Genomic DNA, 26,656 nt, shown 5'->3' on the forward strand with positions numbered 1-26,656 from the left:
GGCATCACACATGGCAACTTAACCTTCCGCAGCACAACACCTGCCTACGGGAAAGAGCCAAGAGCAGAATTGGAGTTCAGGAAAATGTAAGAATAGGGATGGTTACTAACCTGAACAGTTCAGTTGTTCATGGTAGAGTTCATACTGATTCTATATTAAATTGCTTTAATGAGATGAAGAAAAAAGACTGATACTTTCCCATCCATATGCATGCATTTTTTCATCCTGAATAGCCGTAATAGCCTATGCTCAAGGACATTCAGTGGAATTTCTTCTTTCACCATTGAACTTAGGGGAAATGTTTACATTATATTGTATGTATTGTAGCTCTTTTTGTAGAAACTTATTAGAAGTTCAAGGAGGATCCCTTCTATTTCTGCTCTTAAAAATGTGAAGGGGCTGGCGCTGTGGCACAGCAGGTTAACACACTGGCCTGAAGTGCTGGCATCCCACATGGGCGCCGGTTCCAGTCCCGGCTGCTCCTCTTCCGATCCAGCTCTCTGCTCTGACCTGGGAAAGCAGGAAAAGATGGCAAGTCCTTGGGCTGCACCAGTGTGGGAGACCCAGAGGAGGCTCCTGTCTCCTGGCTTTGGATCGGCACAGCTCCTGCTGTTATGACCAATTGGGGAGTGAACCAGCAGATGGAAGACCTCTCTCTCTCTCTCTCTCTCTCTCTCTATCTGCATCTCCGCACTCTGTGTAACTCTGACTTTCAAATAAATAAATAAATCTTTCATAAAAATGTGAAAAATAGGGCGGAGCCAAGATGGCAGAAGAGTGAGGATGTGCACCAACAGTCCGGGAAAAGAAAGTTTAACAAAAGTGGAGTTACTGTACCCTCAGGAAGAGACTCAGAAAAAAACTGCAGAGGAAACTCTTCTGGATCTAGTGGATGTGACACAGAAGACCTACGGGGAGAGCAAGGTGGCCCACTGCCGCGCCGAGATGCGCCATGCTGCGGGAGCCGCAGCAGCCACGGGAGCCACGGGAGCTGCAAGAGTGGGGAAAACAGCGAGCCCAGCCACAGAAGCCCAGCTGCAGAATTTGAGCCCCAGCGCTGGAAGCAAAGTTAACCCGAGACATTGGCTGGGAAGGTTAGAGCGTGGTCTGTACTCATATGGGGGGGAAACTGCACCAGGCTGACTGGAGGAGAGAAAAAAATAAGTGAATAAATAAGGGGAACCTTCGGCAGGGACACTAGCCTCTCTGCACTCACCTTACAAAGCGGAGCAAGACAAAGAGCAGGCACCATTTTACATATGTAAAACAAACTCCTTAGCCTAGGCAACCTGGTGAGCTGTGTGGAATTTCTTCCCAACTGAGTCTTTAAAAAAAAAAAAGAGAGAGAGAGAGCAAGAGAGCAAACCAGAGAACAATCTGGGTGAGTTACCCTGGGCCTTAACCCTGAAGACCAAACAGAGCTCTTTGGCCACACCTCCAAGATGACAAAGAAACGTAGAAACCAAGGTAACAAGAGCAAAAAAGACACTATGATGCCCCCAAATGAAAAAGACACCCCAATTCAAGATTATGAAGATGATGAGAGAGAAGAAATGCAAGAAGCAGATCTCAAAAAAAATTGGTAAGATCATTAAGAAGCTCTCAAAAACAAATTCTTGAACTACAGAAATCCTTGATGGACAAGATAGAAAATCTCTCTCACGAAAACGAACTATTAAGGAGGAATCAAAATGAAATGAAACAACTAGTAGAACAAGAAACAGTGATAGTGACAAGAAACCATAATGAAATGAAGAATTCAATAGATCAAATGACAAACACATTAGAGAGTCTTAAATACAGAATGGGTGAAGCAGAAGAGAGAACATCGGACTTAGAAGACAGAGAACAGGAAAGGAAACAGGCAAAACAAAGAAAAGAAGAGGAAATTAGAAATCTAAAAAATATTGTCGGGAATCTACAGGATACTATTAAAAAACCTAACATTCGGGTCATAGGAGTTCCTGAAGGCATGGAGAGGGAGAAAGGATTAGAAGGCCTTTTTAGTGAGATACATGCAGAGAACTTCCCGGGTTTGGAGGACAGAGACATCCTAGTACAGGAAGCTCATAGAACCCCTAATAAACATGACCAAAAGAGATCCTCACCACGACACATTGTAACTAAACTCACCAAAGTGAAACATAGAGAAAAGATCTTAAAATGTGCAAGAGAGAAACGCCAGACCACTCTCAGAGGATCCCCAATTAGACTCACAGCTGACTTCTCATCAGAAACCCTACAAGCTAGGAGGGAATGGGGAGATATAGGTACTAAGAGAGAAAAACTGCCAGCCCAGAATATTATATCCTGCAAAGCTCTCATTTGTGAATGAAGGTGAAAGAAAGACCTTTCTCAGCAGACAGAATTTGAAAGAATTTGTCGCCACTCGTCCAGCCCTGCAAAAGATGCTTAAAGATGTGATACATGCAGAAACACAGAAACACGGTCACCAATATGAAAGAAGGTAAAGGAAGGAAACCTCACAGCAAAAGATCACAGGAAACCCAAAAATGATAGGGCAAAGTTACTACTTATTGATAGTCACATTAAACGTTAAAGGCCTGAACAATCCAGTTAATAGACACCGACTGGATGATTGGGTTAAGGAACAAAACCCATCTATTTGCTGCTTATAAGAAACACATCTTTCCAACAAAGATGCACACAGACTGAAAGTGAAAGGCTGGAAAAAGATATACCATGCCAACAGAAATGAAAAAAGAGCAGGCGTAGCCATCTTAATATCAGATAACATAAATTTTACCACAAAAACTATTAGGAGAGACAAAGAGGGGCACTATATAATGATTAAGGGATCCATTCAACAGGAAGATATAATGATTATCAATGTATATGCACCTAATTACAGGGCACCGGTTTATTTAAAAGACTTGTTAAGGGACTTAAAGGGAGACTTAGACCCCAATACAATAGTACTGGGGGACTTCAATGCTCCACTCTCAGAGATAGACAGATCATCAGGACAGAAGACCAACAAGGAGACAGCAGATTTGAATGACACTATAGCTCAAATGGACCTAACAGATATCTACAGAACTTTTCATCCTACACAGAAAGAATTTACATTCTTCTCAGCAGTACATGGAACCTTCTCTAGGATTGACCACATACTAGGCCATAAAGCAAGTCTCAGAAAATTCAAAAGAATTAGAATCATACCACGCAGCTTCTCAGACCACAAAGGAATGAAATTGGAAATTAGCAACACAGGAATCCCTAGAGCACGTGCAAACACATGGAGATTGAACAACATGCTCCTGAATGAACAATGGGTCATAGAAGAAATTAAAAGAGAAATCAAAAATTTTCTGGAAGTAAATGAGGTTAACAGCACATCATACCAAAACCTATGGGATACAACAAAAGCAGTGTTAAGAGGAAAGTTTATATCAATCGGTGCCTACATCAAGAAATTGGAAAGGCACCAAATAAATGAGCTTTCAGATCATCTCAAGGATCTAGAAAGTCAGCAGCAAACCAGACCCAAAGCTAGTAGGAGAAGAGAAATGATTAAAATTAGAGAAGAAATCAACAGGATTGAATCCAAAAAAACATTACCAAAAATCAGCCAAACGAGGAGCTGGTTTTTTGAAAAAATAAACAAAATTGACACCCCATTGGCCCAACTAACTAACAAAAGGAGAGAAAAGACCCAAAGCAATATAATCAGAGATGAAAAAGGAAACGTAACAACAGACACCACAGAAATAGAAAGAATCATCTGAAATTACTACCAGGGCTTGTATGCTAGGAAACAGGGAAATCTATCAGAAATGGACAGATTCTTGGACACATACAACCTACCTAAATTGAACCAGGAAGACATAGAAAACCTAAACAGACCCATAACTGACACAGAAATTGAAACAGTAATAAAGGCACTCCCAACAAAGAAAAGCCCAGGACCAAATGGATTCACTGCTGAATTCTACAAGGCATTTAGAGAAGAACTAACTCCAATTCTTCTCAAACTATTCAAAACAATCGAAAAAGAAGGAAACCTCCCAAATTCTTTCTATGAAGCCAGCATCACCTTAATTCCTAAGCAAGGAAAAGATGCAGCATTGAAAGAGAATTACAGACCAATATCCCTGATGAACATAGATGCAAAAATACTCAATAAAATTCTGGCCAATAGAATGCAACATGACATTAGAAAGATCATCCACCCAGACCAAGTGGGATTTATCCCTGGTATGCAGGGATGGTTCAATGTTCGCAAAACAATCAACGTGATACATCACATTAACAGACTGCAGAAGAAAAACCATATGATTCTCTCAATAGACGCAGACAAAGCATTTGATAAAATACAACACTCTTTCATGATGAAAACCCTAAGCAAACTGGGTATAGAAGGAACATTCCTCAGTACAAAGCAATTTATGAAAAACCCACGGCCAACATCCTATTGAATGGGGAAAAGTTGGAAGCATTTCCCCTGAGATCTGGTACCAGACAGGGATGCCCACTCTCACCACTGCTCCTCAATATAGTTCTGGAAGTCTTAGCCAGAGCTATTAGGCAAGAAAAAGAAATTAAAGGGATACAAATTGGGAAGGAAGAACTCAAACTATCCCTCTTTGCAGATGATATGATTCTTTATTTAGGGGACCCAAAGAACTCTACTAAGAGACTATTGGAACTCATCGAAGAGTTTGGCAAAGTAGCAGGATATAAAATCAATCCACAAAAATCAACAGCATTTGTATACACAAGCAATGCCACGGCTGAGGAAGAACTTCTAAGATCAATCCCATTCACAATAGCTACAAAAACAATCGAATACCTTGGAATAAACTTAACCAAGGACATTAAAGATCTCTACGGTGAAAATTACAAAACCTTAAAGAAAGAAATAGAAGAGGATACCAAAAAATGGAAAAGTCTTCAATGCTTATGGATTGGAAGAATCAACATCATCAAAATGTCCATTCTCCCAAAAGCAATTTATACATTCAATGCAATAGCAATCAAAATACCAAAGACATTCTTCTCATATCTGGAAAACATGATGCGGAAATTCATATGGAGACACAGGAGACCTCGAATAGCTAAAGCAATCTTGTACAACAAAAACAAAGCTGGAGGCATCACAATACCAGATCTCAGGACATACTACAGGGCAGTTGTTATCAAAACAGCATGGTACTGGTACAGAAACAGATGGATAGACCAATGGAACAGAATAGAAACACCAGAAATCAACCCAAACATCTACAGCCAACTCATATTTGATCAAGGATCCAAAACCAATCCCTGGAGAAAGGACAGTCTATTCAATAAATGGTGCTGGGAAAACTGGATTTCCACATACAGAATCATGAAGCAAGACCCCTACATTTTCACCTTACACAAAAATTCACTCAACATGGATTAAAGACTTAAATCTATGACCTAAAATCATAAAATTGTTAGAGAGCATTGGAGAAACCCTGCAAGATATAGCTACAGGCAAAGACTTCTTGGAAAATACCCCAGGAGCACAGGCAGTCAAAGCAAAAATTAACTATTGGGATCGCATCAAGCTGAGAAGTTTCTGTACTGCAAAAGAAACAGGCAGGAAAGTGAATAGGAAACCGACAGAATGGGAAAAAATATTTGCAAACTATGCAACAGATAAAGGGTTGATAACCAGAATCTACAAAGAAATCAAGAAACTCCACAACATCAAAACAAACAACCCACTTACGAGATGGGCCAAAGACCTCAACAGACATCTTTCCAAAGAGGAAATCCAAATGGCCAACAGACACATGTAAAAATGTTCAAGATCACTAGCCATCAGAGAAATGCAAATCAAAACCACAATGAGGTTTCACCTCACCCCGGTTAGAATGGCTCACATTCAGAAATCCACCAACAACAGATGCTGGTGAGGATGTGGGGAAAAAGGGACACTAACCCACTGTTGGTGGGAATGCAAACTGGTTAATCCACTATGGAAGTCAGTCTGGAGATTCCTCAGAAACCTGAATATAACCCTACCATTCAACCCAGCCATCCCACTCCTTGGAATTTACCCAAAGGAAATTAAATTGGCAAACAAAAAAGCCATCTGCACATTAATGTTTATTGCTGCTCAATTCACAATAGCTAAGACCTGGAACCAACCCAAATGCCCATCAACAGTCGACTGGATAAAGAAACTATGGGACATGTACTCTATAGAATACTATACAGCAGTCAAAAACAATGAAACCCGGTCTTTTGCAACAAGATGGAGCAATCTGGAAAACATCATGCTGAGTGAATTAAGCCAGTCCCAAAGAGACAAATATCATTTGTTTTCCCTGATTGGTGACAACTAAGTGAGCACCAAAGGGGAAACCTGTGGAAGTGAAATGGACACTATGAGAAACAGTGACTTGATCAGATCTTGTGCTGACTGTAGATGTACAATGTAATACTTTATCCATCTTAGTATTTTTGTTTTGTTCTAGTACTAGTGGTTGAACTCTGTAATTAACACACAATTATTCTTAGGTGTTTAAATCTTAACTGAAAAGTGATCCCGGTTAAATATAAGAGTGAGAAAAAGGAAGGGAGGAGATGTACAATTTGGGATATGCAAAATCGGAATTGCCCCAAATGGTGGAGTTAGAATCGTGCCAGGGGATTCCAATTCAATCCCATCAAGGTGGCATGTACCAATGCCATCTCACTAGTCCAGGTGATCAATTTCAGTTCACAATTGATCACACTGATAGATTTAAGAGTTAGGCTGGCGCCGTGGCTTAACAGGCTAATCCTCCACCTTGCAGCGCCGGCACACCGGGTTCTAGTCCCAGTTGGGGTGCTGGATTCTATCCCGGTTGCCCCACTTCCAGGCCAGCTCTCTGCTATGGCCCGGGAAGGCAGTGGAGGATGGCCCAAGTCCTTGGGCCCTGCACCCGCATGGGAGACCAGGAGAAGCACCTGGCTCCTGGCTTCAGATCAGCGAGATGCACCAGCAGCAGAAGCCATTTCTCTCTCTCACTATCCACTCTGCCTGTCCAAAAAAAAAAAGATTTAAGAGTCAAAGGGATCACAAAAATAAGACTAGTGTCTGCTAATACTAACTGATAAAGCCAAAAAGTGAGAGAAGGATCCAACATGGGAAGGGGGAGACACAGCAGACTCATAGAATGGTAGATGTCCTAAATAGCACTCTGGCCTCAGGATCAGCCCTTAAGGCATTTGGATCTGGCTGAAGAGCCTATGAGAGTATTGTAGGCATGGAAAGCCAAGACACTCTGGAAAAGAAGAAGAAGAAGGAGGAGGAGGAGGATGAGGATGAGGAGGAGGAGGAGAAGGAGAAGAAGAAGAAGAGGAGGAGGAAGAAGAAGACCTAAATGAAGGATCTCAGCGAGTGTGATCCCAGTGGAAAGAACAGGGCCATCAAGGTAGGAGGTACCTTTCTCTGAAGGGAGGAGAGAACTTCCACTTTGACTATGACCCTGTCAGAATAAGATCGAAGTCGGCGAACCCTAAAGGCTTCCATAGCCTCAGCAACCCATGACTAGAGCCTGGGGAGATTACTGATGCTATAAACAAGAGTGTTAAATTGTTAAATCAACATCAAGATTCACTGTGTACTTACATCCCATGTGGGATCAGTCCTTAATGGGTTGTCCAATGTGAAGTAATGATATAGCTAGTACTGAAACAGTATTTTTACATTTTGTGTCTAAGTGTGGGTGCAAACTGATGAAATCTTTACTTAGTATATACTGAATCAATCTTCTGTATATAAAGATAATTGAAAATGAAAAAAAAAAACCCTGGTGTTAAATTGGAAATTACATAGAAAATTAATCAATTTTTTTTGACAGGCAGAGTGGACAGTGAGAGAGAGAGAGAGACAGAGAGACAGGTCTTCCTTTGCCGTTGGTTCACCCTCCAATGGCCACTGCGGTTGACACGCTGTGACCGGCGCACCTTGCTGATCCAATGGCAGGAGCCAGGTGCTTCTCCTGGTCTCCCATGTGGTGCAGGGCCCAAGCACCTGGGCCATCCTCCACTACACTCCCTGGCCACAGCAGAGAGCTGGGCTGGAAGAGGGGCAACCGGGACAGAATCCAGTGCCCCGACCGGGACTAGTCCCGATGTGCTGGAGCTGCAATGCGGAGGATTAGCCAAGTGAGCCGCGGCGCCATCAATTAATCAATTTTTTAAAAAAAATCATGTAGGATCTCTGTCATTAATGTGCTGTACACTAATTGATATTTTGTTGATAAAAAAGTATATCAGGAAGAAAAGTAAAGAATTATAGATGGTGTTGAGAAAGCAATAATTACCCAGAATCATATCAGTATATCATTTATTTAAAATATTAAACAACTAAGTTTTAACAAATTTGTAAGTTTAAGATTTCAACCAATTCATTTAAAAAATCTAATTGCTTTTAAAAAAAGATTTGTTTATTTACTTGAAAGATGGAGTTAGAGAGAGGTGGAGGCAGAAAGAGAGAGGTCTTCCTTCTGCTGGTTCACTCCCCAGATGGCTGCTATGGCCAGAGCTGAGCCAATCCAATGTAGGAGCAGGGGCCCAAGGACCTGGGCCATCTGTTTTCCCAGGCCACAGCAGAGAGCTGGATCAGAAGTGGAGGAGCTGAGACCCGAACTGGTGCCCATATGGGATGCTGGCACTGCAGGAGGTGTCTTTACTCCTTGTGTTGCAGTGCTGGTCCCCAGCTTCCCATCTTGAAATAGAATGCCACTCTGTTGGGCATAGAATAGTCTATTTTTGTAAGATAGCTTCAGCAGGAATGAGAAACAGCAGAATAATTCCATCGTGGTTTGTTCTGGTCTGTTGAGTCTAACTCAGGCATCATGTACATTTTACCTAAACCTCCTTCACAGTCCAACACACAGCACTAGGTTTTCATGGTATAATTAAAGATCTACCTGTCTGAGCAGGCTTTTCAACTCTCACAACCACTTTTCTGAGAACAGCATGAGGTGATGTGGTACAGCCTGGACACAGGAGGGGATGCTGCTGTTACACACCTGTGGGCATCCTTTATATATTATAATAGGCAAAACAGAGATTTTATTGTGGGTGAAAAATAATAGCTAAAGTTAAGCAAATTAAGTTCAGTTTCCTATGAAATGAACAGCCATTAAGTGTATGAACTCTTCCTTCTACATTAAGTGAGGATTCACATTTTGCACAGTTGTCTCTGTCAAATATCATGCTGTCATTGGGCTCAAAGGTAGACCCACAGACTTAATTCTTAATCAGATTGCTTCAGCTAACCCTTTAGTTATTTTGTCAAAAAGATTGATCAGACAATGGCAGCTCTTGTATTAGTATACTTAACTGGGAAACAACAGAAGTAAACTTTTCTTCTATTTTCACAAATGGGACGGATAGATCTACCAGAGGTAAATCCTCATGTAGTTCAACATTAAGATGGAGTTCATGTGGATGAGATGATGTGGTAATTGGTGTGCCACCATTCAATATGTCCAGACACCGTCTGAGAGTCGTCTGCAGCCTCTTGCTATACACAGAGCCTCATTGAAGGCTGCTCCCGTATATCACAGCGCCTCCAGTCTGCAGCAGGACCCTCCTCATCACCTCTCTTTGTCAGAGTCATCAGACTTCCATCACTAGTGACTCCTCCTCTGGTCCTTTGTCTCCACATGGGAAAGGCCCACTCCAGACTCTGGAGCATAGATCCTGTTTGTCTTTTGGGAAGTACACATGTGTTCTTGCTCCTGAGCACCTTGAGAGGACAGTTATTTTCCAAACATCAGCCAACACTCTTCTGCCTCAGGATGCTTCTGTCAGATATTCCTTTTCAGATTTTTAAATCTGAAAATTTTAAAATCTTTAAAAAAGATTTTCTGGGGTTATCAGTGGTTCCACCGCAGTAGATCAACCCACCATGCATTCCACCTTTATCTGGATCCTCTGGTTCAGTGACGTAATGTGGGACTTGGTGTGATTGTGCTTTCAGTGTAAATAATAAGCTGTACCCCCTGGGCTTATTGTCCCTCTACCCGTTCAATTTACACTAGCTTGGAAAGCTAACCTAAGAGCTGTTGACATGGTCTTCTGAAGCACTGTGCTGCTGTTTAGATATGGCTTGAAATATTCATAATGTTAATGCCAACATGGAAGGAACAGTTCTGACTTGGTCACTGAAGTATTACCAGACTACAGGGACAAAGGACTTTTATCATGGACCTGAACATCTCCAAAGAGCTCCTTTAGTGGTTAGAGTAGGGAATAGATGGGAGAGGGTCCCAGAGAACAAATGAAACTCCTTTCCTCCAGGAAGTGGCCAAGACAACAGACAGCACATTCCCTAGTGATGACAGCTAACCAAGCCCTGGGAAATTTATAATACACAGCTCTACAAAGAGTGACAAAGAAGGACAACTAGAGAAAGATTGGGTAAAAGACGGTTGCCTCACTGAGACATGGCTCATCTGAGGACACCTGTTAGGCAGTTAACATCTTAGCTATATAATGGTTGCTCCACCACATCATTATGTCACCCAGTCTGTCTCTCTTTCTCTCTTTCACTCTCACATCTCCACCCCACCCATAACTCTGCCTTTCAATAATACATAAACATAAAAAGTAGAAACTATTAATTGATAAAAGGTATGAATTATTGACACATCATCTTGATTAACATCAGGAATAAGAAAAGCCAGACATCAAACAGCTCTGATGATTCTTGTTTTCTGCATGTGATGATGTTTAGCATTTTAGAAAGCTGGTGACCACCCATAGCTAACTAATTCCAAGGAGTGCTGGGAGCTTCCCTAGAGTCCGCCTTTCATGTGAAGACCCCAGATCCAGGACTGTGACCCCACCCATCTCGTTACCCAAATCTTGCACATCAAGCAGCATTTCTGCTGCACCTGTCATGCCAGCACCAAATACCAGACAACAAGAGGTCATCCCTACAACCCAAAGCCTGCCAGAGAGCATACAAATATGTTGGTCTAGCCCTCCCCTCCTCCTGCTTCTGCCTCCTAAGCAAAGTCTCATGCTTCCTGTGTGGCGCTGTTTCCCTGCACTCAGCAAATCTCAGCAACAAGCGATTTCAATGATGTTAATTTCATGGTGCCATCACTCAATCCCTTCTAAAATTAGAATCCTGGGATTACAAAGGAGACAGATTATACTTTCCTATGAGCTTATAGAACAAGCCAAAAGCCAAAACTGTGATTTAAGCTAGCAGAACAGTAGTTGTCACCTTATGGGGAAATCTCCTGGAAAAGGACAAGTGGGAATGTATGGCATCATGGAGTCATGGAGTTCTTCTAGCTCTTTTGCAGCATGTAGGTTACATTGATAAATGCATTTGCCAAACTCTTCTAGTATAAATAAAGTTTGTTCATTTCCCTGAATGCAAATGTTACTTACACTGGAGTCTGGTTGAGGGCTTTGCCTAATATTACGGCATGGATATCACTTATGACCAAATTTCACTGTGTTCTGACATGGTCTTGAAGCACTGGCATACCAGTAGCCAAAGCCCATCTAATGATTGGAACAAAAGGAAGCAAAACTTGTTTGTGAAAGAGCTGATTCTTGTTCAAGGAAAGGATTCTGGAGTGCCTTGTTGTACCAGAAAGAAGTTCCCAGGGAACAGTGTTGACATGGTAACAGGGCCGCGGGAAAAGGAAACCAGATTGAAGAAGCTCTCATTAGCTTTATTCTGATGTTGTATCAGAGTAAATAATGACAACTTCAGAACTCCAGATTATAACCCAATGAGAAGTTTTAGAATCTGTGAATCCTTGTTGATACGGATACATGAGTGAAAGCGAGAAAAAAAGAAAGGAGGAATAGTGGGGGATAGGAAGTCTACCCCAAGTGCAATGTCACCTCATAAGAACACAGCGAGTTAGCAAATCATCCGTGGTTCCTAAAACTGTGAGTTAAAGACAATATATTTACATAACTTAGAATATCTCCTGAGTATTAACTAAATATAAAGGAAAAACAGTAGGTTTGAAGACAGGACATCTGACAACATTAAAATAATAAAAACTAACATACCCAATACTGAAAAAACTAGAGCATTGTGCTACCTAAAGACAATGCCCCAAGGAAGATGGGATATCCCTCCTGTGGCTTCCCTGAAAAAATATTCAGAAGTTTAGGCTGGCGCTGTGGCTTAACAGGCTAATCCTCCACCTTACGGTGCGGGCACACCGGGTTCTAGTTCCGGTTGGGGTGCTGGATTCTATCCCGGTTGCCCCTCTTCCAGGCCAGCTCTCTGCTATGGCCCGGGAAGGCAGTGGAGGATGGCCCAAGTGCTTGGGCCCTGCACCCACATGGGAGACCAGGGGAAGCACCTGGCTCCTGGCTGCAGATCAGCACAATGCGCTAGCTGCAGCAGCCATTGGAGGGTGAACCAACGGCAAAAAAGAAGACCTTTCTCTCTGTCTCTCTGTCACTATCCACTCTGCCTGTCAAAAAAAATATTCAAAAGTTTAGTCTTTTGGCAACATAGAAATTTTACAAAAAAATTGGCCACAATCTTAAACAAATGATAATTTCAAGGAATTCAATAAAAAGCTTAGGAGTTACTTTATTAAAGATCTAAAGAGGGGCCACCACCATGGCACAGTATGTTAATCTGCTGCCTGTGGCGCCAGCATCCCATATGGGCACCAGTTCTAGTCCCAGCTGCTCCTCTTCCAGTCCAGCTCTCTGCCGTGGCCCGGGAAGGCAGTGGAGGATGGCCCAAGTGCTTGGGCCCTGCACCCTCATGGGAGACCAGGAGGAAGCACCTGGTTCCTGGCTCCTGGTTACTGGCTTAGGATCGGCAGAGCTCCAGCCATTGCGCCTACTTGGGGAGTGAACCAATGGATGGAAGACCATCTCTCTCTCTCTCCTTCTCACTGTCTGTAACTCTACCTCTCAAATGAATAAATAAAACCTTAAAAGAAAACGATCTAAAGAGACATGGAAACTAAGTGAAATATGTTAATTTGCCTTGGATCTGCACAAGAGAAATATTGAAGGGTACCATTGGGACAGATTGTGGTAGTGCGTTATAATATGCTGTTTAATAATAGTATTGTGCAAATATTGAAATTCCTGGTCTTTATAGTAGGACTATGATTATATATGAAAACATCTCTATGTTAAGAATTATGCTTTTAAATATGCACTGCTACATTTCTAAACTCCACTCAAATTGTTTATATACAATTATATTTTAAGTATATGTTTTATATATATGTGAAGAAAATAGAGGTAAAGAATGATAAAGTAAATGGATAAAAAGATTAGAAATTGCAAAATTGAATATTGACATGTGTATTGTTCCTACTGCATTTTTTCTGTAAGTCTGAAATAAAATTGACAAAAAATGAAAATTGATGTGTTTCACTTGTTAGAAAATAAGATCTATCATATAATCAACTAAATTAATAAAACAAATTGATGTAATTGCATCTACTCTTCACATTTTTAAGAAAGATTTATTTATTTATTTGAAAGTCAGAGTTACACAGAGTGTGGAGAGGCAGAGAGAGAGAGAAGTCTTCCATCTGCTGGTTCACTCCCCAATTGGCCATAACAGCAGGAGCTGTGCCGATCCAAAGCCAGGAGCCAGGAGCCTCCTCTGGGTCTCCCACACCGGTGCAGCCCAAGGACTTGCCATCTTTTCCTGCTTTCCCAGGCCAGAGCAGAGAGCTGGATCGGAAGAGGAGCAGCCGGGACTGGAACCAGTGCCAATATGGGATGCCAGCACTTCAGGCCAGGGCATTAACCCGCTGTGCCACAGCGCCAGCCCCTTCACATTTTTAAGAGCAGAAATAGAAGGGATCCTCCTTGAACTTCTAATAAGTTTCTACAAAAAGAGCTACAATACATACAATATAATGTAAACATTTCCCCTAAGTTCAATGGTGAAAGAAGAAGTTCCACTGAATGTCCTTGAGCATAGGCTATTATGGCTATTCAGTATGAAAAAATGCATGCATATGGATGGGAAAGTATCAGTCTTTTTTCTTCATCTCATTAAAGCATTTTAAAATAGAATCAGTATGAGCTCGGCTGGTGCCATGGCTTAACAGGTTAATCCTCCACGTTGAGGCGCCGGCACACTGGGTTCTAGTCCCGGTTGGGGCACCAGATTCTATCCCGGTTGTCCCTCTTCCAGGCCAGCTCTCTGCTATGGCCTGGGAAGACAGTGGAGGATGGCCCAAGTCGTTGGGCCCTGCACCTGCATGGGAGACCAGGAGAAGCACCTGGCTCCTGGCTTCGGATCAGCGCAATGCGCCGGCCGCAGCGGCCATTGGAGGGTGAACCAATGGCAAAAAGGAGACCTTTCTCTCTGTCTCTCTCTCACTATCCACTCCACCTGTCAAAAAAAAAAAAAAGAATCAGTATGAGCTCTACCATGAACAACTGAACTGTTCAGGTTAGTAACCATCCCTATTCTTACGTTTTCCTGAACTCCAATTCTGCTCTTGGCTCTTTCCCGTAGGCAGGTGTTGTGCTGCGGAAGGTTAAGTTGCCATGTGTGATGCCTGCGTCCTGGGGAGGATGCCTGGAGTGGAGTCCCAGCTACTCCCCGCTTCTGACCTAGCTGCTGCCAATATTCCTGTGGCAGCAGATGATGGTGCAGGCATCTGGGACTCTGCACCCTTGGGGAGACCCAGACAAAGCTCCTGACCCCTGACCCTGGCCTGTCCTGGTTGATGTCTGGCTGTTAGCAGGTATTTGGGAAGTGAGCCAGTGGATGGAAGTTTCTCAGTTTCTCTCTCTCTCTCCCTCTCTCTCTCCCTCTCTCCCTCTCTCCCTCTCCCTCTCTCCCTCTCTCTCTTCTCTCTCTCTCTTTTCTCTCTCTCTCTCTCGCTCTTTCTCTCTCTCTCTCACTGCTTTACAAATAAATAAATCTTCACAGACCCATTAGGTTAAAACTGAATCTTTAAAAACCCATATGGTTAGGATCATGTATAACTTTCTAATTTGGGTGTATCCCTTATGTTCTGTTTCCCTCAACCAGAGTAGAAAGTCTGTGGATGCAAAACTGTTTTAATGTCAATACATACATGTCCTGTCATATCCCAGGTACTCAGAAAAGCGCCTGACCATAATTTATAAAACAGATAGTTCTTAAAGTACTGAATAGACGTGTCCCAGTCAAATTCCCATCTATTTGGCCCACTCCGACGGCTCTTCCCAATTTTATTCCTGTACTGCACACATTCAGTTTCAGAACCCGTAGGAATAAAAGTAATCATCTCTGCAGCCAAAACCAACAAGGCGATTAAAACTCCAGCAGAACACGTGCTCACCTTCCTCTCCTGCTTGCTAGGGCTCAGTGTCTCCACTCAGCTTCCACTGGGATTATTGCCTATTTCAAATGTGAGGTCTCGCCCGTCCGTCTGTGACATCTCGTGCTTTATTAATAATATCTTTAATGGATCTGCACAATTCACAAATGTTTTTCACAGGTAATTTCCATTCCCCATGCAGACACTGTCACCGCACTGCTGGGTGAAATGATAATCACTTCCCAGCAAGAAGATGAGATCATGGAGCCCCACATGCTTATCTCAGGTCCAGAGCCCTCTTTCCACACCTGCACACTGTGGTCCTGACAGCCATGGCAGCCAGGTAAGTGGTGATTCGTTTCAGAGGACTGTTGTATTCTGAGAAGGCCTTCACCTCAGAAAACCCAGTAAGACACACGGAAAATAATTCTTTTTCTGGGATTGGAACATAAATCTAGGAACACACATACATGTGCATATGAGGGTACTTCAAAAAGTTCATGGGGAAATGGAATTAGAAGTTTATTGTGGTGCAACTTATTTAAATCCATGCAGTTTTTTAGTAATAGAATGTTCTATGAATTTTTGGATACCCCTTCATATATATGCATATATTTTCAGGAAAGATTTTTCTATTGTATTTTTAAAATTTTCATGAACATGCAATACTTGTATCGCTTTAGAGCATACAGTGCAATGCATTGTCACATATATATGCTATAAACTGATCAAGTCAGCAATGTCTTTTGGTGATCCCTTGGCATACTGCCGCCTACTTCCCTGCACAGGGGCTGCTACACCTCTCTTCTTTCCCCCTCGCTCCTGCTGTCGCCGAAGCCAGCCTTACTCCTCCCTGCCTAAACACGCTGCCTGCCACAGCACTTGCTCACAAGGCTTCACTCTGCGGACGTGGGCCGAGCAGTGAGACAGAAGATAAGCCCAGGCTGCTGAGCAGGTGCCTGGTGTCTGAGAGACAGGTGCTCGTGTGTGCATTGGCTTTTGCTTTCTTCTGTCATGGTAGTGAGGAAGTGCATGTTGGACTACGTGGAGTCTGTAATGATGCCTGAAATTTCTGTCCTTAGTAAAAGATCAACCAAGAGCTTTAAGGTCTCAAAATTTAATTATTATCATGGCTTGAAACCTATTTTGATAGTGCCTTGTGTTTTCTTTCTACTCAGTTACTTCGGTCGCCTACAGCATGTTTTGTTTAATCAAACCTAAAATGAAACGAGCGTTAAAGTTGCTGCCAGAGACTGTTTGACGGGCAGCTGTAAATCCTTCTCAGGAGGTGAGACGTGTGGGCTGAGGTCACCCCAGTGTCTCCACAGATGCCCAAGGGTCAGGGAAATTGTGTGCCTTCCTCGCCTTGTGAATGCCTGTGGGTGTTCACAGGCCTGCATGATAAAACTCACCACAACGTAAGAGCCACAGGTTCCTGTTATGCACCTGGCTCTGTAAGGAACCTGAATCCCCTGCACTACCCGTCATTGTGTAACTCAAGTCACAATTTCTGGTCCTCATCATGCCTGGGCTTCCCCTCCCCCTCCTTGGTTTGCTCACCCGTGACTGTAAATCAGCCTTTTCAACCTTCTCTGGTCTTTTTAAAATGATACATTTCAATGAAAAATGTGACTCTGTCCACAGGCACCCAAAGTTGAGATGCGCACTCTGCCACCCTCCTCCCCTCCCGCCCCTCTCCCCTCCCCTTGGGGTGACAGAATCTCACAGGGTGAGGCCTTTCCATGCTTCCTGCATTCACAAACCTTGGGAAAGACCTCTCATACCTCACTTCTGCCTGACCAACTTGCTGTCTTCCCTCCTCTCCACATTCCCTTCGTGAAGCTCGCTGGCAGGTGTGTGTGCACGGTGAGGGGCAGTTGTTAGCGGAACCTTGTGCTCACCTTGGAGTCCTGTTGCTCAGATGGGCTGGATTTTTCGTTGGTGCTCACAGCCATAATACAATTAAAACAGTGGATGTATGGCACACATAGTTAAGTACTTTGAAATGCGACTGTTGGGGGCCGGTGCCATGGCTCACTTGGTTCACCCTCTTCCTGGGGTGCCGGCATCCCATATGCGTGCCAGGTTCTAGTCCCGGTTGCTCCTATTCCAGTCCAGCTCTCTGCTGTGGCCTGGAAAGGCAGTGGAGGATGGCCCAAGTGCTTGGGCCCCTGCACCCGCATGAGAAACCAGCTCCTGGCTTCAGATCGGCGCAGCTCCGGCCGTTGCAACCATTTGGCGAGTGAACCAATGGAAGACCGCTCTCTCTGTCTCTCTCTCTCACTGTCTTAACTCTACCTGTCAAATTTAAAATAATGCAACTGTGACAAAAATATGTGAGAAAATAAATTTAGGATATTATACACATATAATACATATTCTCCTACCAAAATAGATTTCAAATATCATTCCATATCATGGACACCTAAGGAACTTTAAATAGTAACTTACATTTGTTGACTTATTTTATACACACACAACACACAAGATAGAGGGTGCCTTATTAATCTCAGTAGAAATGACCCTTTAATTAAAATTCAGCAAGTGTTATATATGATGTGTGCTATTTGAAACTCAGAAAATCATCATTCATTTGGTTAGCACTGTCTGAACTTTTGCTGTGATTGGATTTATGATTTTCTTCTGGTAAGAATTGTTATTCAAATTCATTTCCAGCCTTATTTCCACTTTGATTAGCAATGCCACTGAAAGTGTTATGGTCTCCTATTTTATCTTCTATACATTTAACTTTCCACTGTGTTTCTTTTTCATTTTGTTGTTGGTAACTTTGTCTTATAGAAGTTTCCCTCATGTAATTTTATAGAGAGATTTATTTTATTTATTTGAAACAGTTACAGAGAGAGGTCTTCCATCAGCTGGTTTACTACCCATATTGGTTTTTTTTTTAAGATTTTATTTCTTTATTTGAGAGGTAGAGTTACAGACAGTGAGAGGTAGAGACAGAGAGAAAGGTCTTCACTCCATTGGCTCACTCCCCAGATGGGCGCGACGGCCAGAGCTGCACCTATCTGAAGCCATGAGCTTTTTCTGGTTTTCCTATGTGGGTGCAGGGGCCCAAGATCCTGGGCCATCCTCTACTGCATTCGCAGGCCACAGCAGAGAGCTGGATCGGAAGAGGGGCAGCCAGGACTAGAACCAACACCCATATGGGATGCCGGCGCGCAGGCAGAAGGTTAACCTACTGTGCTGCAGAGCCGGCCCCATACTCCCCATATTGTTGCAATGGCCAGTGCTGATCTGATCCGAAGCCAGGAGCCAGGAGTTTTTTTCCAGGTCTCCCACGTGGATGCAGGGACCCAAGACTTGGATCACCTTCCACTGCTTTCCCAGGCTATAGCAGAGAGCTGGATTTGAAGTGGAGCAGCTGGGACTTGAAACGGCGCCCATGTGGATGGCTGCAATGCAGGATGGGGCTTTAACCTGCTGCACCACAGCGTTGGCTCCTCTCATATAAATTTCAATCTTCAATAAGAATAATTCTCATGCTGAAGATTTGGTCTAGAATTAGTTAGGATTTCATCCCAGCCTAATTATGAATTGCACCCAGTATTTTTTATTGGGGAAATTTGCCGATTTTACTGTCTATGCCCCATGTGTTACTTATCTCTCTTTTTAGAATGAGTGCTAGAAATTTACCTTTAGGCTTTTGGCTCAATCTCCAAATAGTTTCATGGCACATTTCAAAGGAACTGTTTTCTTTGGGTGAGTATCTCTTTGTTGCCACATCCCCAGTTGTGAAGTGCATGAAGGTTTCCATGGTCACTGATGGTCGAACTTAGGTCTGAGACCTCTAATGCTGTTACCTCCTGACTTAGGGAAATTCTTCCAAAACCAGTACCATCCATCATTGTGTTTTGCTTACACAATAAAAATAATACAGTCTGTATGAAAAACACAACAGAAAATGATTGGCACTTTCCTCTTTTCAAAATCAGTTTTCAGAATAATTACGCTGGCAGGCAAACTCTGCCTGGTTCTAACCGAACCCTGAGATCCCCACTGATTAGCATCAATCATGTGGATTGGAAACACCCGGGGGTGGGGGCAGTGTCCCTGAGGCAGGTTTAATTGTGGGTAAGGCACTTGCTAGGTGACGGCCTCTTGCCTACAGATGCAACAGCTCAGGTGCAGAGGAGGAGGTCTTGACCATTGTTTCCTCCGCAGCAGGACCAAGCAGGCCAGAGCATGACGGGAACCTGAAGGCTCAGAAAACGGGGAAGCCACTGACCAGGACCTGGTTCCTGTGCTAAAGGTCTCCAATCAGAACTTGCCACACCAGTACTCCCCAGCGACTGCCCTCTTTCCCATCCCATAAACCTGTCCCATACCCCAGGTGAGAGAGAGAGAGAGCTAAGCTTCGCTTCACCTTCTCCTTGCTGGCTGACTTCAACAATAAAGCCTTTTTAGTGTTGTTGTTTTCCTCAAAGCAAGTGCCATAGTAAATGGCTCCTCTGAGTGTCGGGCAGTGAGCCCTTGCTGGATGTCATCATGAGTTGGTTCCCTGACATCTTCCACAGGAAAACATCATATTTTGATATAATCTTGAAGATGTTTAACATATTTGTTGAGGTTCAAGTCATGGATGTAACTATTCCTTTTGCACTCCATTTGTACCAATATTTTGCAAAAGATTCCTTTTCAAGTTATGTTTCCTCCTCGCAAAAACCAGGGTATCTGGACCATCCTAGCTTTCTTGTTTGACAAGCAGCATTGGGGACATTTGGATGTTTCCTGCCCCACACCCAGCAGCCTCATTTATCTTCAAGACGTTTGGCTTTCTTTGAGAAATTACCTTTTGAAATCTCAGTCTTGTGACTTGATGCTCAAGGATAAGGGGCTGTTGACAATGACTGTTCATGGAAGGGAAATGAGAAATACATGTGTGTTTTAAAGTCTGTAATTCTGCCAAGAATTGTATTGCTTTGAGCTGTGTAGATTTTATATTCATACACAGAGATACATATTTTTTGCCTTATGCTAAAAGTCTTCCTTACCAATTACACTAATATATTTTGATATATTTCAAATTCTTAATGCAGTATATTGTGCAAATATGATCTGAAAAGCAGCTTAATATTTCCCTCCAGCTATTTTTGTTTTCATGTGTGTTTCTGTGTTTTCAAGTCATTTGAACGACTTCTTTTATGTGCACTAAGAACACCATGGTGATAATCAAGCTAAATTTTCTTTTAATTATCAATGTTACGGGTAGTGATACCCAGTATCTACTATTGTTTTTCAGTAGTTATGTGAAATATTGTTACTTGTACAAGTCAAACTACAAATTAGATTACTTCATAAAGCCTATTTTAGTTTCTTATCCTTCACTACTGTTCCAGCTCTGCCCCTGTGTTTTGATCCTCAAGTTGAGGTTTTTCAGATGAGACATATGCTACACTCATTCTGTGTCTTGGCTTTTTGTGTAAGAATGTATCATAGAGAAAAGTCCATGTCCAAGCACAGAGATCTGCCCAACTCCTCTCTGCAGCTTCAGAGAAACTGTGGGGCAGTTGCCCATCACCCCTTCAACTGTAGGTAGAGACTGAGGCTATTTAGAATTCAGTCTTCATTGAGTTTCCTGGGATGCATGAACGGAAGCGTTGTCCATTTAAAGTAGAATGTAGAGAAAAGTGAGACACGTTGGCATTTGTTTGGTTGTTCATTCATTCTCACTTCAGCTGCAACCTGTGCCCTCTAGCGGTTGCTGTGATGTGTTCTGCCAGCCTGGATATTGGGATTATCTTCCTCACTCAGACAGGGATTGGCCTTGTGGGAAATTCCTCCCTCCTTTGTCTTTATAACTTCACTCTGCTAACTCGACATCACTTGAGGCCCACAGATTTATTTCTCAATCAACTGGTCTTGGCCAATTCCATTGTTCTTATCTCTAAAGGTATCCCCCAGACCTTGGCGGCTTTCGGATGGAATTATTTCCTGGACGATATTGGATGTAAAATTATCTTCTTTATTTCTAGAGTGGCAACAGGAGTGTCCTTGAGTACCATCTGCCTTTTCAATGGTTTCCAGGCCATTAAACTTGACCCCAGTATTTGGAGATGGATGGAGCTTAAGATAAGGTCCCTAAAGTTCCTTGGCTTCTTCTGTTTCTTCTGCTGGATTCTGCATATTTTGGTAAATTCATGTCTTCCTATAATAGTGAGTGGTCCATTGAATATCAAAAATACCAGTATAGAAAATAATTATGGGTACTGTTCTTGGCATTTAAGTGGAGATCTTTTAGATTCATTTTATACAATCCTGTATTTTTCTCCTGACCTCATAAGTTTGGGCTTCATGATCTGGGCCAGCAGCTCAACCATCTTTATCCTGTGCAGACATAAACAGAGAGTCCAACATATTCACAGGCACCGACTCTCTTCCAGGCCTTCCCATGAGGTCAGAGCCACTAACACCATTCTAATCCTGGTGAGTTTCTTCGTCACCTTTTATTCAATATATATCACGCTGACACTGTGGATGACACTGGTTACAAATCAAGGCCAGTGGATGGTGAACACCTCCGTGCTTGTGGCATCGTGTTTCCCAGCGTTCAGCCCCTTTGTGCTCATCATCAGTGACACCAGAGTCTCTCGGTTGTGTTCTGGCTGCAGGGCGGGGAGAAGTGCTTCCTAATCTGCTTGCAGTGCTGTGAGTCTGTTCTCTCCTGGGTGTTCAAATATTTGTTCCAGTGTCTGTTCATCAGAGGACTGCATATATCAGGAATGTGTGTCACCATCTCAAGAAGGGCAGTCATGTCCTCATATCACTACACGAGTGTTGCAATGGAGGAAAAATGAGCCTTGTACACATAATTAAACAAAGACTCGTTTAGGGGAGCCAGGAAGGCGGAAGAGTGAGGATGCGCATCAACAATTCGGGAAAAGAAAGTTTAACAAAAGTGGAGTTACTGTACCCTCAGGAAGAGACTCAGAAAAAAACTGCAGAGGAAACTCTTCCGGATCTAGTGGATGTGACACTGAGAACCTACGGGGAGAGCAAGGTGGCCCACTGCCGCGCCGAGCTCTGCTGAGCCGTGCCAAGCCGCACCTAGCCGCGCCGAGCCACGCTGACCCGCACCGAGCCGCGTCCCAGACACGGGAGCCGCGAGAGTCGTGAAAACAGCTAGCCCAGCCACAGAAGCCCAGCCACAGAATTTGAGCCCCAGCGCTGGAAGGAAAGGTAACACGAGACATTGGCTGGGAAGGTTAGAGCGTGGACTGAGCTCAAACGGGAGGGGGGCGGGGTGGGGGGTGGAAACTACACCAGGCTGACTGGAGGAGGGAAAAAAATTAAGGGGAACCAGCAGGGACACAAGCCTCTCTCTACACTCTCCTCCTTACAAAGCCCAGCAAGACAAAGAGAAGGGACCGCTTTACATATGTAAAACAAACTCCTTAGCCTAGGCAACCCAGTGAGCTGTGTGGAATTTCTTCCCATCTGAGTCTAAAAAAAAAGAGAGAGAGAGAGAGAGCAAGAGAGCAAACCAGAGAACAATCTGGGTGAGTTACCCTGGGCCTTAACCCTGAAGAACCAAACAAAGCTCTTTGGCCACACCTCCAAGATGCCAAAGAAACGTAGAAACCAAGGTAACAAGAGCAAGAAAGACACTACGATGCCCCCAAATGAAAAAGACACCCCAATTCAAGATTATGAAGATGATGAGATCGAAGAAATGCAAGAAGCAGATCTCAAAAAATTGGTAAGATCATTAAGAAGTTCTCAAAAACAAATTCTTGAACTACAGAAATCCTTGATGGACAAGATAGAAAATCTCTCTCGCAAAAATGAAGTATTAAGGAGGAATCAAAATGAAATGAAACAACTAGTAGAACAAGAAACAGTGATAGTGACAAGAAACCATAATGAAATGAAGAATTCAATAGATCAAATGACAAACACATTAGAGAGTCTTAAATACAGAATGGGTGAAGCAGAAGAGAGAACATCGGACTTAGAAGACAGAGAACAGGAAAGGAAACAGGCAAAACAAAGAAAAGAAGAGGAAATTAGAAATCTAAAAAATATTGTCGGGAATCTACAGGATACTATTAAAAAACCTAACATTCGGGTCATAGGAGTTCCTGAAGGCATGGAGAGGGAGAAAGGGTTAGAAGGCCTTTTTAGTGAGATACTAGCAGAAAATTTCCCAGGTTTGGAGAAGGACAGAGACATCTTAGTGCAGGAAGCTCATAGAACCCCTAATAAACATGACCAAAAGAGATCCTCACCACGACACATTGTAATAAAACTCACCACAGTGAAACATAAAGAGAAGATCCTAAAATGTGCAAGAGAGAAACATCAGACCACTCTCAGAGGATCCCCAATTAGACTCACAGCTGACTTCTCATCAGAAACCCTACAAGCTAGAAGGGAATGGCGAGATATAGCCCAGGTACTAAGAGAGAAAAACTGCCAACCCAGAATATTATATCCTGCAAAGCTCTCATTTGTGAATGAAGGTGAAAGAAAGACCTTTCGCAGCAGACAGAATTTGAAAGAATTTGTTGCCACTCGTCCAGCCCTGCAAAAGATGCTTAAAGATGTGATACACGCAGAAACACAGAAACACGGTCACCAATATGAAAGAAGGTAAAGGAAAGAAACCTCACAGCAAAAGATCACAGGAAACCCAAAAATGATAGGGCAAAGTTACTACTAATCGATAGTCATATTAAATGTTAAAGGCCTGAACAATCCAGTTAAAAGTCACCAAATGGATGATTGGGTTAAGGAACAAAACCCATCTATCTGCTGCTTACAAGAAACACTGCAGAAGAAAAACCATATGATTCTCTCAATAGACGCAGAGAAAGCATTTGATAAAATACAACACCCTTTCATGATGAAAACCCTAAGCAAACTGGGTATAGAAGGAACATTCCTCAGTACAATCAAAGCAATTGATGAAAAACCAAGGCCAACATCCTATTGAATGGGGAAAAGTTAAAAGCATTTCCACTGAGATCTGGTACCAGGCAGGGATGCCCACTCTCAGCACTGCTCTTCAATATAGTTATGGAAGTCTTAGCCAGAGCTATTAGGCAAGAAAAAGAAATTAAAGGGATACAAATTGGGAAGGAAGAACTCAAACTATCCCTCTTTGCAGATGATATGATTCTTTATTTAGGGGACCCAAAGAACTCTACTAAGAGACTATTGGAACTCATCGAAGAGTTTGGCAAAGTAGCAGGATATAAAATCAATGCACAAAAATCAACAGCCTTTGTATACACAAGCAACACCACAGCTGAGGAAGAACTTCTAAGATCAATCCCATTCACAATAGCTACAAAAACAACCAAATACCTTGGAATAAACTTAACCAAGGACGTTAAAGATCTCTACAATGAAAATTACAAAACCTTAAAGAAAGAAATAGAAGAGGATACCAAAAAATGGAAGTCTTCCATGCTCATGGATTGCAAGAATCAACATCATCAAAATGTCCATTCTCCCAAAAGCAATTTACAGATTCAATGCAATACCAATCAAAAACCAAAGGCATTCTTCTCATTCTGGAAAAAATGATGCTGAAATTCATATGGAGACACAGGAGACCTCGAATAGCTAAAGCAATATTGTACAAAAAAAAAAAAAAGCCGGAGGCATCACAATACCAGATCTCAGGACATACTACAGGGCAGTTGTTATCAAAACAGCATGGTACTGGTACAGAAACAGATGGATAGACCAATGGAACAGAATAGAAACACCAGAAATCAACCCAAACATCTACAGCCAACTCATATTTGATCATGGATCCAAAACCAATCCCTGGAGAAAGGACAGTCTATTCAATAAATGGTGCTGGGAAAACTGGATTTCCACATACAGAATCATGAAGCAAGATCCCCACCTTTCACCTTACACAAAAATTCACTCAACATGGATTAAAGACTTAAATTTACAACCCAACACCATCAAATTATTAGAGAGCATTGGAGAAACCCTGCAAGATATAGGTACTGGCAAAGACTTCTTGGAAAAGACCCCAGGAGCACAGGCAGTCAAAACCAAAATTAACATTTGGGATTGCATCAAACTGAGAAGTTTCTGTACTGCAAAAGAAACAGGCAGGAAAGTGAATAGGAAACCGACAGAATGGGAAAAAATATTTGCAAACTATGCAACAGATAAAGGGCTGAGAACCAGAATCTACAAAGAAATCAAGAAACTCCACAACATCAAAACAAACAACCCACTTACGAGATGGGCCAAAGACCTCAACAGACATCTTTCCAAAGAGGAAATCCAAATGGCCAACAGACACATGAAAAAATGTTCAAGATCACTAGCCATCAGAGAAATGCAAATCAAAACCACAATGAGGTTTCACCTCACCCCGGTTATAATGGCTCACATTCAGAAATCCACCAACAACAGATGCTGGTGAGGATGTGGGGAAAAAGGGACACTAACCCACTGTTGGTGGGAATGCAAACTGGTTAATCCACTATGGAAGTCAGTCTGGAGATTCCTCAGAAACCTGAACATAACCCTACCATACAACCCAGCCATCCCACTCCTTGGAATTTACCCAAAGGAAATTAAATTGGCAAACAAAAAAGCCATCTGCACATTAATGTTTATTGCAGCTCAATTCACAATAGCTAAGACCTGGAACCAACCCAAATGCCCATCAACAGTCGACTGGATAAAGAAACTATGGGACATGTACTCTATAGAATACTATACAGCAGTAAGAAACAATGAAACCCGGTCATTTGCAACAGGATGGAGGAATCTGGAAAACATCATGCTGAGTGAATTAAGCCAGTCCCAAAGAGACAAATATCATTTGTTTTCCCTGATCGGTGACAACTAAGTGAGCACTAAAGGGGAAACCTGTGGAAGTGAAATGGATACTATGAGAAACAGTGTCTTGATCAGATCTTGTGCTGACTGTTGATGTACAATGTAATACTTTATCCATCTTAGTAATTTTTTTGTTCTAGTACTAATGCTTGAACACTGTAATTAACACACAATTATTCTTAGGTGTTTAAATCTTAACTGAAAAGTGATCCCAGTTAAATATAAGAGTGAGAAAAAGGAAGGGAGGAGATGTACAATTTGGGACATGCAAAATCGGAATTGCCCCAAATGGTGGAGTTAGAATCGTGCCAGGGGATTCCAATTCAATCCCATCAAGGTGGCATGTACCAATGCCATCTCACTAGTCCAGGTGATCAATTTCAGTTCACAATTGATCACACTGATAGATTTAAGAGTCAAAGGGATCACACAAATAAGACTAGTGTCTGCTAATACTAACTGATAAAGCCAAAAAGGGAGAGAAGGATCCAACATGGGAAGGGGGAGACACAGCAGACTCATAGAATGGCAGATGTCCTAAATAGCAC

General features: G+C 42.6%; 1 protein-coding gene across 1 annotated transcript; it reads left to right on the forward strand.

The window, feature by feature from the left end:
* Positions 1-20,999: 20,999 nt before the first annotated feature.
* Positions 21,000-21,923, forward strand: LOC133748622 (vomeronasal type-1 receptor 1-like). Its single transcript, XM_062177558.1, has one exon. The coding sequence runs from the start codon at positions 21,000-21,002 to the stop codon at positions 21,921-21,923; it is 924 nt and encodes a 307-aa protein (XP_062033542.1).
* Positions 21,924-26,656: the final 4,733 nt, after the last annotated feature.

The sequence above is a fragment of the Lepus europaeus genome, chromosome 19 (assembly GCF_033115175.1).
Source record: "Lepus europaeus isolate LE1 chromosome 19, mLepTim1.pri, whole genome shotgun sequence".
In the NCBI taxonomy this organism is placed as follows: domain Eukaryota; kingdom Metazoa; phylum Chordata; class Mammalia; order Lagomorpha; family Leporidae; genus Lepus; species Lepus europaeus.